The 17,007-nt window shown below is 30.6% G+C and overlaps 2 protein-coding genes across 3 annotated transcripts in view; both read right to left on the bottom strand.

The window, feature by feature from the left end:
- Positions 1-17,007, bottom strand: part of LOC132952070 (prostaglandin D2 receptor-like) — a 34,040-nt gene that overhangs the window by 587 nt on the left and 16,446 nt on the right. The window contains exons 2-4 of one of the 2 annotated variants that reach the window (XM_061024201.1): positions 9,083-9,266; positions 8,155-8,372; positions 3,044-3,264 (exon numbers count right to left, since the gene is read on the bottom strand). In XM_061024201.1, coding sequence (XP_060880184.1) covers positions 3,044-3,264; positions 8,155-8,372; positions 9,083-9,266 — 623 coding nt within the window. Of the gene's footprint in view, positions 1-330; positions 3,265-8,154; positions 8,373-9,082; positions 9,267-17,007 lie in introns of those variants that run through there. The other variant, XM_061024202.1, reaches the window with a different exon arrangement.
- On the bottom strand, positions 14,470-15,888 carry LOC132952069 (E3 SUMO-protein ligase ZBED1-like). The gene is made up of 2 exons (XM_061024200.1): positions 15,236-15,888; positions 14,470-15,145 (listed from the first exon to the last, which is right to left on the bottom strand). Exons 1-2 carry the CDS (start codon positions 15,764-15,766, stop codon positions 14,534-14,536), a joined length of 1,143 nt encoding a protein of 380 aa, XP_060880183.1. The 5' UTR covers positions 15,767-15,888; the 3' UTR covers positions 14,470-14,533.

Below are 17,007 nucleotides of genomic sequence, written 5' to 3'. Positions count from 1 at the left end.
TTATTAGTTTACCTACCTGTAACATAAAATGTTCTATAACGTTTGTCAGTAAAAGCAAGAACAGTGGTTAATTTTAATTATTGCAAAATTAAAACTTCACAAATAGCATTCAAAACCACTAATAAAACAATTAATATATTCAGTCAAAAAAGATTTGCTTTACTTTTGATTGTAAGGCATAGACACAAAATCAATGCTAATCTATAATTCAAAAAGTAATTCACATTATTGACAACCAAGTGTATTTGTTGTTATATTTAAAAAAAAAAAAATTAAATCACATGTATCATACTATGATAAATAAATTAATAATAAAAGTAGTAAAAGACATTCATAATAATTCCAATTTTATTTAGAACATACATATTATTATATAAATAATAATTAATAAAGCAAACAAAATAATTAAATAACATAACACTAATAAGTAGAAGCCTGTAAGGCTTGAAAAGCAAAATGTATAAATAAAAAAAAAAATATAATATTAAACATAATATTATGAAGGAAATAAATTGCCAAGAATAATACTGGATAAAATAAACATATAGTAATAAGAGCATGCCTGACTGAATAATGATGTTATAATATATGGGGGCATAGGGTTTGTTATAAAATGTACCTACGGTTATTAATAAGGGTGCGAAATGTGCTAGTCATATACAATTTTGAAAACATGTTTCCATGTATCAACGTTTTTTTACTGATTAAAGTAAAATTTATCTGTATTATATTTATTACATTTTTTTTTAAACTGATTTATAGTTTAATAGTTATTTTAAGTTCAATAGTAGATTTTAAGTTTTATAGTTCGATAGGTATTTTGAATTTTCTCTTTTGAGTAAACAAATAGCAATAGCAATATAAATAATGGATTTTCCTGACGTAATAGTATACCTACCTACTTAAATATGTTAATCGCATAATAGTTACACTATTTTGTAAACACGAAATGGATTGTTTGAAATTGATATTGTTTAAGCAGCAAAATAAAAATGTCCTGAACCTATATAATAATATACTGTTTGGTTTTATTTTTTTTTTTTCGAATTTTGTATAACAATAATATTTTAGATTTTAGTCTAGTAGGTGCACGTTTTTTGTTGTAGGTTTACATTTTTTTTATCTTGTAGCTTGTACTTATAAAGGTTTTTTTTTATTCTGATAAAAAAAAAAACTGTTAATATTGTGTTTATTATCTCATATTACAAAAAACGATCACAATGTGAAATAAAAATATATGCATCAAATGATATTTTTATATGGTTGAAATCAATGTCAACACTATTTTATTTTCTAAACGCGCATGCATTTTAATAGGTAACTATTGATTTTGAGTGGGTGATTATTTATTTATTATTATTATCCGAGAATTATTCGAGTAAAGAAAATGAAAAGAAAACTGAATGATAGATAACTTAAGTAGTTCCACTGACACAAACAACATTTAAAACAATATTGTCACTTGTAAGTAATAAATAGGAAATTCATAAAAACTAAATAATTTATACATTTTATAATGTTCGTACCTATCTATCTTCATACATTGTCTTAGCTAGAGCATATAGAGGTATGTATATTCTAATAGGTAAAGTCGCCATAAAGTTAATATTTAGTATTAAATGCATTTTTAAAGTTGAATGCGAATTATAATTTTGAATAAGTACATATAGTACATGATGAAATTGGTATTTAATAAACTTAGGTATACCTTGATTTGGGTATGTTTTAAATGTAAAACCCTTAAGCAAGTTGAATTTTTTTTCGTAATTTTAGAAAATGTTGTGTTAAAAAATGTGTATGGTTGTTAGATCCATGTTTACTTCAGTATTTGGTACAAATATTTCTAAACTCTCCAAATAGGTAACAAAATCAACGGTTTTTTTTTTTTTTTAATCATAACTTTCTATTTATTATATGATATAGTTATATTATTATATGACAATTCTAAGCAGGTAAAAAAGACTACTAATTTTTTTCTATAACTACGTTAATTTTATTTGTTTTACATGATACGAAGGTGAATTTAAATTATAAGAAATTGATGTTTAATAGGTATTCATGTACGTTGTACGTAATATTATTATAAGAATTATATAAATATACAATTATATAGGCTTGTTTTACGATTTTATTATCTACATCTCGGATCTCGAAGTATGAATGAGTATATATGTTTTAAATTCTAATCGTTTAAGCGCATTTAATAACAGCCTAAATAATAAACATTTTTTAAAATTTTTTTTTGGCATTATGTACGGGTACCAACAAAACAGGTGTTGCAAATTACAGAACATACGATTATATTTTTATGAATTTCCACACGGTCTTCGTAAAAAACAAAAAAAATGCGTAGGTCGAGTACTAGTCTTAGGCCAAACCTAATACCCATGTTATAGATAGTCGCGTGTCTGCGTACGTTTACAAATAATATTATTTCTACGGAAAAAAAAATAGCACAGCCACGTTAGGTTACTGTTTTTAAATTTAAAATGTATATTTTGCACGACTAACCCATATATAACGGTATGCGTAATTTCGTTCCTTCCCGCCGTCGGTTCGGGGAGTAAATGAGATATTTATATACATAGCGATAGCTATGCATACATACATACATACATACATACATACATACATACATACATACGTACAGTATATAATATCTATGTACAATATAATATATGCGATATGCATATATACATATAATATATTATATATATATGTGTATATATATCACGTGATAATTATCATATACTATACGCGACGGACAATATAATCACTGGCACATCCGCTGGTATGGTTTTCCGGAAAAAAAAAAAAAAAAAATAATGAAAAATAATAATACAATATATATGGTCGCCGTGAGGTGGGTACGACACACTGACACATATTGTACGCATTATAATATATTATTATTATTTGTATTATTGTACGGTCATGCCCAAACACACTCGTGCAGCAGCAGCAGCAGCGGAATTGCAGCCGTCGTACATAATATTATTATGTAAATCGCAATCAGAGCGGCTGCTGCGAGAATACTTCGTACGTTGTTCGCATGGAACTGCTGCGGCTCACGCTCGTGCTGCCGCCGTTCGCGTTCTTCTTGTTCTGCGGCCGCATGCATATGGACTTGACCAGCGTCCAGTGCTGGAGCACGTACAGGTACGGGTCAAGCGCGAAGTGCATGGCCAGCAGCATGTCCGCGGCGATGTAGAACGGCCGGATCTTCGTCTCGTCCATCATGAACCTGGACAGCGGTATCGATATCTACAGGTGGACCGCGTAAATAATCATCAATTAGAAACCGATTCGAAACATATAATAATATTACACCAACAGTTTAAAATAAATAAATCGAATCAGATTAAATGTGAATTTTTTTTTTTTTTTGTTTCTGCCAATTACTGCGGGACTGATATTTCGATAAGAGTTAAATCAATAGATTCCTCGAGACTAGTGTGTACGAGGGGCAGGCATAGACGTAATTTGGGTTAAATTTATGTCGACTAAAGTGATCAGTGGAGGGCTTTGTCCCCCCCCCCCCCATACATACACCTTAATTTTATACACCTTCGCATTAATCTTAATACAAACATTTATCTATAACATAAATCATAATACATTATGATCTTATATTATTGTTCTGATAATATTATTATTACGGAAATGATAAGGTCTTAGAAATGATTGTATCCGAAATTCCAAATCTATGGTATAATATTATAGTCAATAAAAATTCGATGATGCTATCAAAAATGTGGGTGTGCTTAGCACCACCCAAATTGCACCTAATGGTGGAGGGGGGGTGTTTAGCGTTTGTTTTTTCGACCCGCATAAATAGGTCGTTATGGGATGAGTTTCGTTTCGGCTATCGAAATCGAATATTTTTCTGCTTTTTTATGTATATGATTGCTAACCATAATTGATCAGGTATAGGAAGAAAATGAAAAAAAAAATAGGTTTAGACCAGCCGAACCCATGTATGTAAGCCATGTATGTTGTAAATAAGGATTTATTTTAAAATAAAATAAAATCATATTTAATTTCTAGTTTTTTGTTCAAATAGAATTAGTTCACTAAGCATAAGATACGCCAATGCCCATTTTCCTGTGTTCTTGGGTATACATACACCAATTAAGCATCGTATTTCAATTGTTTCCCTGACAAAGTCGTGTTGTACATCTAAGCACATATCAATTATCATATACATAATAATACAGCCAATACAGGCTGCTTACAAAAGGAGGATGGAATTTACAAAAACCGTATAGCGAAGGAAGTAAGCAGGCTAAACGAGACCGGCCCCTACCGTTGTGTAGGGGTGGTTTAGGAGTATTTTCAGTTGCCGTTAGATGGCGCTTGGTATACCAAACCTGTGATGAGTAAAAACGCTTTCGTTTTCATCAGTTCCTAGCAACAAGACCTCAAAGAAGGCAAGAAACCGAGTAAGCGTCGTTAGGAGGGTGTCTGTCGGGGTCAAATCGAACATTTTTGGAAACGCACATATAATCTATTTGCTAAATATTCAGTCCCTTCGCATACATCTCGTTTTTAAAAAAATTTCCCATATACTCCCTAGCGTCAACACAAATTATTTACAAAACGAGCCTCTTGGATGTATCATTATGTCGCTAGCCAATGAGGACCCCCTCATTTGATGACGGTTTGTTTTTGTTTTTTCGTTTTAATATTAGTTAATAATAGTTATTGTAATATACATATTATTATAATATATTTCGAATTTCCTACTATTTTTTATTTTTTTTTTTTATCAGGGTTAAGGCTTCGACTACTTGGTCATTAGCCTGTGGTACTGTAGGGGAGGGTACTGTAGATTAGTTTACACGTGTGTGTTTGTTTTGGCAGAATTTTTAATTTGGGCACCTGTAGATAGAATTGCCATGCCCGGGTGGGGAATGGCGGCACTTGTACTCCGGCCACCGTGACTTGCCCGAAGAAAAATGCCGCCCGCGACCGAGGTATCGAACTCGGGTCGGCTGCTTTGCAGCCGACGCCTTAGTCCGCTCGGCCACTCCGTCCCCCTGTCCTACTATCATATTCATTGTTATTGCACTGTTAATTTAACGCTAAAGGGGTGACCTTATACATTATACTATATTTAATAAATAATAAATAAATAAATGTGTTATAACCGTCGATTATATAAAATACGACTGTTAATAGACGGTTTCTTGTAAGATAATTTTTTAAGTATTCAAGATTTTTCAAAATTTCCTGCGTCATTTGTAAACACTGTACATTGTGTGATGCAATATTGAGATAGTATTGTGTATGCTGAATTAAGCACTGTAGAAATTGTAATCTAACCTTGAAATAAGGGAGTTGGAGGACGAGATGTGTAGGCGGACGTCTCCGGATCGGAATTTAACATTCTGATGGAATTCCGCAACCAGCCCAATAATTACGCATTTTCGTAATTTAACGTACGCCCATCGTTAATTTTGGAACTATTCAACTTTTTTTTTTTTATAAATTAAAACTTATGCATAATTCTTCAACTTCAAATTCGAGAAACACGGTCGATGCATACACATTTTTCACGCGTCTCATCGATACAAAAGAATGTCTGAAAGTAACAGAATTCATAGAAACAATGTCTACAATTTTCAATCTCCAACAAATATTCAAATTAATATTATGTATGATTCAATCTAAAAAACTCAAAATAAATTTTAACAACTCATATAGGTACTATTATTTACTTAAATCTCCGATTTTAATGTAGTATTAAGTTCAGTTCAGTTCTAAGTTCTGTTTTTACAACATCCTATTAATCTGATAAAATAAGTAAACCTCTACCGTGATTTTATGCTTTTATGGTGTACTAAACCTGTAAAAAATGCCCAGAATTAACTTAATTTTAGAACACCCTGCCAACTTTCAACAATCTGGTTTCGTTCAAAATATCAAAACTAATTAGTTATAAGTTATAATTAATAAACACATTTTTTGGAATGCAAATCTCAATTATGTAATCAATATAATATTTAAACTATCTGAAAATTATCAAAACGTGGAGATAATATTATTATCGGAACAAAAATTCACCTATTGTTTAATATTCAGGGTCTTAAACTAACAGCGCAATTCCCGACGATTAAAATTGTATTTAACGTGACATTGACACTCTTGTATTTGTTGTAAACATACACACACACAATTAATTATATTAATCTACATAATTACAAAATAACAATTACATAACTACAATAATTTTTAAATAATATTATAACGCCAAAAAAATAATTGCGTAATTTCAAATTTTCAGAATGCAATTTTTTACTAGAAAAATTCATGGAAATGAGATAAAAGTTATCTTATAAGAATTAATGATTTATGAGGAATATAATAATACAAAATCATATTATTCCACAGAACATGAAAATAATAACTTGCTCACAAATAATGTCAAATATAGTGTTGTTCTTCTGTCCTCTCTGTAAAAAATTTTTGTCATTAATCTCGTTTGTCATAATGTCATTATAGTAGGTACCTAGGTAGGTACATAATATTATTGTCTAGTACACAACAACAACTGATAAAAGGGACATTTGTTGAAATCACAGTTTCTCTATACGTCTTCTTTTAACATGGATATTATTTTTTTAGCTGGATAAAACTTTTCATTTTCTAACTGATTTTTAGTAACGCTTCGTTTATCGACTTAGAAATGCAAATCAACAATAATAATAAAAAAAAATAAGTATTATATATGATTTCTCAATTTTCCTTACAGTGGAAAAATATCTAGTAGCATGCTTTTTTTTTGTAGAAGCGTTGAGCACAATTAATACTTATAACTTTATAAGTCATATTGAATTTTTCGTGTTTTTGTGCAAGGACATGGAATAAAAACAAAGTATGTAATAATATATCTGATGTCATAAACATAACAACATTTTTCAGCCATTAAAACAAAATCTATTGCATTTCTTTATCTAATTGTATTATTTATAATAGCAAAATAATAACACGGCTACTGCATATTACATAAGGTGGATAGTCTAACAGACACCATGTATATATTAATCAATTCCATCACAGAGCTTGACTACAAATTAGCTGGCCTCTCGGGTAGGATAAAAATACAACATAAAATATTTGATTGAAATTCAACAGTTATGAACCGCACGATTGCATAATATTTGCGAGGCGAGTATATAATAATATGATAGGACCATTAGTAAGAATATATATTATTATAGTAGGAGTAATATACTATAGGCGAGTATAATATATCATCGGTCAAAAAATCAGATGTTTTTCAAGCTCTGTTGCACTTAATTATAATATAGCCAATATAGGTACATAAAAAAATGCTTATTTATTAAATATTAATTAATCAAAGCCATTATAAAATAGTATGTTTAATCTTTGTCCCATATTAACTATAACTCGTCGAGTTAAATGTATGATTTGTAAACTGTTAAGAAGGCTGCACGTGACATGTTTTTTTGCTCAAAAACATGCCTTACAGGAAAAACTCTCACGCCTCGTTAAGTGTTTCGATTTCGATATTTTTTTTTTTTTTTTTTAGAAAGATAAACACTTCGTCTGTATTGGACTTGGATTTTCAAAATTCTATTTCCAAACTATAAAATATAATAATTTGAATATGACGAATTTTCACAAGATTTTGTTATTTTTATTGTGTTTGTTAATTATTGTTTTAAACAAATAAATTAAAAATCGACGTCCAATGACTCCAATGCGCCCAGTGGAAAATGCATGAGAGTTTTTCCTGTAAAGCGTGTTTTGAGCAAAAATGCATGCATTTTATTTTTGATTGGCGGTGCCGTATTGACATGTGCGCACATGCAGTGCGTGCGTAGATTGCCCGGTACCCATATACAATCGCATTTACACTAATCATCATTCGTCGACTAACACAAATTCCATAGACGGCGGAACGAAATTGCATATTGCCTAAATATTGCCCCTTATTTAAGACACACGAGCAGGCCCGTTAACTTCCAAGTTATCGATCTCGCGAGAACACGACGTGTGTACTGACTTATTCTCTTAGCTGGAGTCAATTTTCATTAAATTTCCCACGTTTGGGATGATACCCAGTACACAGCAGTATACATATTTTATAGTATAACGTGAATTGTATAATAATATTATCGCATTTACCATTTGCGGGACCCAACACGTGACAAACGCGACGCACAGCAAAAACATAAGCCAACCGAACGCTCTTTCCTCTTTGGTAGCCGCGTTGCAAGTCAACGACGATCCTCGGCTGATGCGTCTCATTAACACGTTGTGCTTGTTGTGAGGACTGTCCTTCATGCACAGAGCTTTCATAACGGCCAAGTTCGTGTAGACTATTGCAAAGCATAAAAACGCACCTATATGGAAAAAAAAACGGAAAATTTATATTTGGCCTACGTGCCTTACTTATTTATACACATTATAATAATATTATTATATCATAACAGCGTGTGTTGAAAGTAAAATGTATAACACCAAACTATACTCTTCTACAGAATAACTTTCGAATTTCGGGAGTTTTTTACTGATTTTCGATCGAAGTCTTATTAATTTAAAAAATCTTAACGTTTGCTCTGATATGGTAGATTTTTAAGTAAAATGTAAAAAAACAACTTCAAACTATTTATTTGATTTAAACGTTCAGCTTAATCTGTAATTGATAAATTATTGATATTTACTTTATTTGTGTTCCAATATGTTTTAACATTTTCTCAGTCATATTTCTAATAAGACCCACGATCTAAATTAAACGTCATATAAAAATGTTATGTATTACTTTTGATAAGATATTAACTCTAGACACACAGTAAACTGCAATATATATACTATCGCTATTGTGTACAATAAATCATTAAATTGTAAGCTTGCGTATGATGTAGACAAGGAATTTGTTTTAAAACGATTTAGGTATACCTTTTATTATATAGTACCTCCCTACATTATACCTATACAGATGAGGAAGTGGATTAATTTTTTTTTCAATAATTCCAGACCATTTTTTATTTTTTTATATTTTTAATTGATTGCATTGTCTATGACGCGTATTAGCTGGTTAACACATACTTACCATGACCGAAATATAAGTAAGCGTATAACACGTCCAAAGGCTTCTTGGCATTCCGGTAACGCACACACGTCGACGTTGTCTCGTCCCAGTAAAGACCGAATCCAAAATATGGTGCGCACACCAAACACAGAACTCCTAGCCAAAGTATGACCATCATTCGTTTAAGTAGACGAAGGCTAATGTGCTGAAATCACATGGATTATACAATTAGTTTTGATTTAGGTGAATATGAATTATACGATAGAAAAATAGTGCAAGTAGTACAATTTCAAATAATTTATTTGGGCGCACCTACGTATTGGCTATAAGCCTATTTACTTGGTAGAAAATGCCCAAAGTATATACATTTTTTGGTCAGTCACCCTTAAATATTAGATATAATATTGTTTAATGAGAGTCCTATATCAAACGACGGTTGAATTAAACGTATTTAAAAAAAAAAATGTTAATTTCTGTTTCCTATATCGACTATGTACGATTTGGGATCATATAGGTATTATCTGCATAATTAAACTATTTTATTGTTTATATAATTAAAGGCATGTGCATTAACATTGACATCGATCGTTGGGGTTCGGTCTAGTGTTGTGTCCAAGTTGTGTGGTTTGGCGAGGTCGTGGGTATAATATTATTTCATTACGCAGTGTTTGACTGTAACTTGTAAGTATCTTACCACACATTTTACTTGTTGGTTGATCATTTTTTGCCATTAGGAATCTACGAGTTAATCTTTTATGACCAATACGAAGTCTGCACTGTACGAGTATAATGATTTTAACTGACCAATTATATATACCTAGTGAGGCACACAGACCTAAATACTTTTATACTTAAATGCGACAAATGTTATAATGTTTACTGTATACTTATAAATTATATGCTGGCCTAAACTCACATAATGTAGCTATGTGTGCACAGGTATAATAACTATCCTCAAACATAATCATAATAATATAAACGGGTAGGTACACTTTGTTGTACACAATATGTAAATTGCAGTAAATACAACGAGCTCGTCCAATACAGGCAAAACAGTCGGCGTTTGATGTTTATTATGCGACCATGCGCCATTATATTATGCTTCATAATATGGCACAACAAACGCACATTAAATGTTAAGCTAAACAAACATTTGCAATAATATAATACATCATACTACACGCGGGACGTCCCGCTCGAAAATCAAAAGATATATTAACAGCAATAATACGCGCATTCCTTTACAATTTCCTGTCCAGTTTGTGTAGGTATAGGTTACACCTCAATGGCTGGTACGCGGTACACGGTATAGCTAGCGGTGTCCCGTAGGTATAATATTGTTATGTGCCTTTGAAAACAATATAGCTACCTATTCAATAAAGCGCTCTGCCGATCAATCGATCTGACTTGTCCGTATAGCAATGGGCATAATGCGAATATTACTGTAATATTATAGGTATAATATAATATATTATTATACTCGTATTGCGGTTGGAACGCAAACAGATTTTCAATGCCAGAGTCAAATATGAATTTGTGTATGATATGACGGGTTAGGCGCATATTCGTATAGTATTCGATTATATTACGAACTAATGTAATAAATATATGTATATTTGGACAAATCCGCCGCTTTTATAGGCAAATGTATAGGGCAAACATACTTCGTTAGAATTGTTTTTTCGTTGTTTTAATTAGAATAATAATATCTATATGCAATATATATCCCTGCATGCAATATTTGTATAATATATATGGCGGAAAGAAACGTCTCAATACCAAAACTGTCAAATCTGCCAGTGTCCCAAAACGGGTATATTCTAAATTTTTTTAAACACGAGCTCCATATCATGTCAGGAATTGCGGAAAAAAAGTCCAAAAAAATAAACACACCAAGGAAAAAATGCCCAGAAATATAAATATACGAACTCGATATTACGTATACGTCATGATATAATGTGTTATAAGTTCTAAGTCAAAAAACATCAGTCTTATGTATATACATACTAATATGGTTAAATGTATACAAAAATTACACAACAATATAAATAATAATATAATAAGTTAATACAAAACAGCTGGTAGTTAATATATTTAGATAACAGATAATATTTTAGTATGTATACATAATATTGTGTTCGTATTTATATTTTTATTTTATTTACAATCTATATTTTATACAATTAATTATTATTTTCATTAAAATATATTATCATATTTTGTAATAAATACATGGTAATTACTAATTAGGAACAGAGTATACATGTGTGTTCACATTTATATTTATATTTCTGGGCTTTTTTTCCGCCTACCAATGACAGTGCTGACGTTTAGACATGTTTGTAAGGATGCACGTAAAGATTTTTTAAAAAGAGTCATATTTATGTCATAGTTTTGAACGAAGTAGAAATACCAATTAGGGTAAGTATAAACCCTTGTATAAAAAATATTGTTCAAAGTAGGGAAATTTACGGTATTCGTAAAATGAAAAACTCTAGTGCAGTCCTAAAATTATCTACCGAAAAAAAGCACTGTAGACTAAAGTGACGTATAAACACTACCTACTTCCAACCACAGTGTATCGGCCGCCAACTCGACCCGATGACTTCGATAAGTGATAACTATACTGTCTAGCTGTGATGCAACGAACGGCGTCTCGTGATATAACTATACCAAGGTAACTATACCTATGTATTATTATAATAATATAATATATAATTTATATAAAATCGCTCGTCACAGCCCGCGAGTCTACGTGATCGACGCCACATATTATAAATATAAAATAGATTAAATCCGCCGCCGCTGCAGCTGCAGTGGCGAACTTAACTATTCCGGCGTAGCGTTTCCGTCTCGCGTTAAAATATCGATACGATAGTGTAATATTGGCATCACACATATAGTATAATTATTATTATTGTTTTTATTATTATTATTGTAGGTACTGCAAAAGCAAACAATATCGTATACGAACGCTTGCGCGTGAGTAATTAAAACGTTTCGCAGATATTATATTATACACACAACGTAAAACACGTGTCGTTTTCCCATTATCGGGTTCGTATAATGGAGCACAACATAATAGGTAAAGGTATAGTACAATATATGTTAACCTCGTACAATAATAATAATAATATAATATTATTGTGTATATTGTTATATACAGGCGCTGTATCACTCTACACATTCATATTATACACCTACGATATCGTATTATATTATATTTATATCTATTCGCATAACTCGACGGTATATTACTATGTCGTCCGAGTCGCCGTTGCAACGCCAATACTAACGAGACTGTCATATTCGCACCGTGAATATAAAACACGAATAAAAGTCGCGCACATTTTTTTTTTTTACCGTCGTCTTATTATTATTATTATTATTATTATGATTTGTTAGAGTTTTTATGGCGCAAAAATAAAAAACTTTCATAGTTCATCGCGGGTAAGCTTTGTCGAACGGAAACTTTCGGCCATCCTCCGTTCGACCACAATTATAATGGTGCGTGTTACGCTAGCCAACAATGGCTATAGCCCCCCCCTCCCCCCCCCATTGACTGTCTTGACCTTAGAATCTTATCAAGATTAATAAAAAATAAAAAGTGTAAATAAAAGGCATATTGTATTTGTATACTTGGCCAACACCCCCCTCCCCTGATAACGCCACTTAGTCAGAGTATGTACGTTTATCGGACTGCGGATACAGGGAATGAGGATTGGTAATGGAAATTTATTCGGTAAAAATTAAACGGCTGGTCGTGTGGATTTGGACAGTAATTATTATTATATTATGAAAGTTAATCGTCATTACAATGTTCGGTGTGCGAACCACTATTCCTCCGTCTAAATAAATCTGATTTTCACGAAAGTCGAACGCCAAAAACATATTTATACAATTTAATATTATATATTTTTAAATAATAATAATAATATGTGCTAAGACTGTAATGAGTTTATTGTCGAATTCGATAACAAAAATACGCGTATAGTATAATATGATAAATTAATAACATAAGTGTCGTGACGAATTCATTATGTTATTATATTATATTATAGTTCCTCCTTCCTGCCACGGTAAACGGAAAAGAAAAGATTTCTGTGCATGCGTGTTATACATATACACAGCATATATTATTGTATACCTACACCTACTATAAAGCATATTTTGTTTTTACTAACGACCTTCGGTGTCATTAATCCAAGACTTTGCAGTTTGCTTGTAGTGTCACAAACAGAATAATAATTTTTAATCGGCAAAAATAGAATATAATAATAATTGCGTTGTTTGTTTTCATCACCTAATGCATCTATATAGAATGCATGTCGTGTTTTCATCAACAGACATACATTTTCTCGAAAAAAAACTCACACGCCGAACACGGTTTTTATTTTTATCTGCTTTTCCACACTCGTGGTATATATATATATTATATTATATGGACCTATCAAAGGTCGTTCATATAGAGACTCGAGTGCATCAAAACTTATCTCAAGACATTCGAGATATTTTTTTTAGCAGCTCCCGTCCATCGCTTTTTCAATTAATCCCCCGCGGGTTATATTTACCAATTTCAGAAAAAAAAATAAGCCAATTGATACGATAATAAGGTCAAATGAAACCAAACCCTGTTATTCTATGGTAGGTATATATATATATAATATACAGTGTCATATAAATAACTGATAAAATATTGAAAAATGTAAACAAAATATTAAATAATATTGATCACATCGCGTGGCTTATTACGAATAATAAATAATAATACAATTATTTTTTATTGTAGTAATTATGTCACAATGCTTCTATTATTTATTCAAAGATTATGTAATATATAATAGTTATTATGTAAATATTCTATACGATTAAATTAATTAATAATAAATTATTAAATCATTTTGATAACGCGCAGTATAGGACGTAGTAGTGGTGGGCATATCCGGATTTCAAAAATCCGAATTATTCGGATTTGTCAAATCCGGATTTAGAAAATCCGGATTTCACGGATTATCCGGAGTATCCGGATTATTCAACTCGATTTTGCTGTTCAATGACTCATTTTTATATAATAATAATATTTTAATTCTATAATATAATTTTCAGACATGGGTATACAAAATTTCGAACACATTTTAAGTACTAGTGATGTTTTGCGCTTAGCTGTAATAAAAACAATTACTTAATTATGTAAATGGTTTTATTGAAATTTTTAAGCACATTTTTATTTGTAAAAATTAATTATTATTTTTTTATACTAAAAAAAAAATGTAAAATAATGTAACATAACATTTTATATAATAATTATTAAATAATATCTAACAAAAATCAAAATAACAAAATAAATACTTTATAACATAGCAAAAATTATATTTAATCTCACTAGGTAAATAATATATATTAATAATACAACAATAATTCATACAAAACAGTAAACATATTCATGCATATTACTTAAATTATTTTTTTTAATTAAAAATTATTATTTTGTTTTAAAAAAACTAAGGCTGACAAATGGCATGGTGTAATTCTATTACGTTTTGGGGATAATATATTACCGGCTGTTGAAAAAACTCTTTCTGATGAAGCAGAAGATGCTGGTATACATAATATTTGTTTAGCTAATACGGCTAACGTTGGATAAATGTTTTCATGATCTTTCCACCATGCACATGGATCTGCATTATGATTTATTTGAAATTCCGCCATATACCTTGAAAACTCGTCAGTATCATTATTTGGTTCTTCTTCAAGTAATTCATCAAGTGCTGTGCGTTTTTCTGTAGGTATACGTACATCAGTATTTCTGCTTAACAAAACCATTTTTGAACGTACTATTTGTTTAATACGATTTTTAATATTTTCGGAAGATTCAAATGACATATTTTTGTATCTAGGATCAAGTATGCTAGCCATTTGAGTGATACTAATTTCTCTTTCGCAATCGTTGTCAACATCAATTTGTACAGAAAAACGTGTTGATAATTCGTGAATAATGGTCTCTTTGAATAGAGTTGAAAACCTACTATCTAGATTATTGGGTTTATAATGTTTTACAATAAGACTTTTAACAATTGGTAAAACCTGAAAATAAACACAACAATTTTATGATATTTACAAAATAATAATTATTGTTGAATATTAATTTATACTTATAATTTTTAATCAACTTACCATTGATATAGTGACATTTTGATCAGCACATAAAACTGTTGTTGCTGTTTTTAATGGTTTCAATAAAGTAACAAGTATTTCTATTTTTTCCCAGTCTTCTTCTAGTAATTCTTGATCTTTCGCGATCTTACTATTAAAAAGTGTCCGATCAGACATAATGACAACTACAGCTGAACGAAGTTCCAACAATCGTTCTAACATACCTAGAGTAGAATTCCAACGTGTAGGGCAACTTTGTACAAGATTAAGTTTTTTGCACTCTTTCTCAGCTAAATAATTTTCTAAGGCATATGTTCTTTTAGAAGATTGTCGAAAACTAGCAACAATTTTTGATGCGGTTTTTAATAAAGGACGACATGTATTTAAATCTAAACATTTTTTCACAGCTAATTGTAGTGTATGAGCAGCACAACGATTTGAATAAATATCTTGATCGTAAAATAGTTTTACAGCATTTGAAATGTTTGCAGCATTATCATGACTAATTCCCGTTATTTTATTATTTAAATTCCAAGACTCAATAACATTCATAATACTGTCTTTTAAATTTTCAGCCGTATGACTTTCTTGTATTTCTTCAATTGAAAGAGTTACACTATACAATTTCCAATTATCATCAAAATAATGAGCAGTAAATGTTAAATATGAATCAATTGCTGTTGATGTCCAACCATCAGTTGTTAAAGAAATATAATTAATTAATATAATTAATCCTAAACTAACCTAACCGTACTAAAATACAATGAAAAAAACCAAATTTAACACTCTTTAAATTAGCCTATCTTCTTACCAGAGGTCTAATCTACGCACAGACATTCATTTATATACATAAATATGTATATTGACAAAAAATAATAATAGAAATCAACAAACGTGCCAGATTAACCAATAGCAACCAATTATATATTTATTTACGCGGACGTTCAACGAAATAGGTCCCCAATTAAGCGCATATAGCGCATATTATAGCGCAATAAAGTTCTCACTTTAATAACTAATTAAAGCACAAACAGTGTAGTATTAATAACATGCTTACCCTGTATGTTCTTTAGCGTGCTGTTCTTCATTAATTTCGTTTGCAGTGGGCTTATGCCACCGATTATAATGCGACCATAAAATAGATGTAGATCCCATATTTTTTAAAACGTCGTTGCATACAGAACATATAGCAGTTTTATTTGATTCGCCACGCGTAAAAAAATTCCAAATTTTACTTGGAGGCATTATAGTACAATTATTCAATGTTAACACGTTTGATGCAACAGAAATACTATTCCTACAAATATGTCTCCACTCTCCACTTGATATTTTTCGATAATTTTTATTTGATAATTGTAAAAGAACATGTCCGAGTAAACAATTATATCGATAACAATTATTGTTGTAAGATAAATTTAACTTATCTTCAAAAAACCTTTTTCAATAACCATCCGAAGGTTATGCAGTAAAGATTAATTAATTGGGTATACACTATACTTATCTATTTGGAATGTATACATTTCGAACGATTTTTATGATACGAACTTTGATATAATATAACATTTTGTTAAATTTTCATTATAATAAAATAATTTATTTTACCATACATTAAAAATATTTGTAAGTCTGAAGTCACATAAAAAAGCAAATCCATAAATCCGGATAATCCGGATAATTCGGGAAATCCGGATAAGAATTTGATTCAAATCCGGATTTGGATATCCGGATATTCGGATAATTCAGATATTCGGATTTCATGCCCATCCCTAGGACGTAGATACCTACAATGTCTA

Source organism: Metopolophium dirhodum, chromosome 9 (genome assembly GCF_019925205.1).
Source record: "Metopolophium dirhodum isolate CAU chromosome 9, ASM1992520v1, whole genome shotgun sequence".
NCBI classification, from domain to species: domain Eukaryota; kingdom Metazoa; phylum Arthropoda; class Insecta; order Hemiptera; family Aphididae; genus Metopolophium; species Metopolophium dirhodum.
This window is presented reverse-complemented; position numbering and strand designations above follow the sequence as displayed.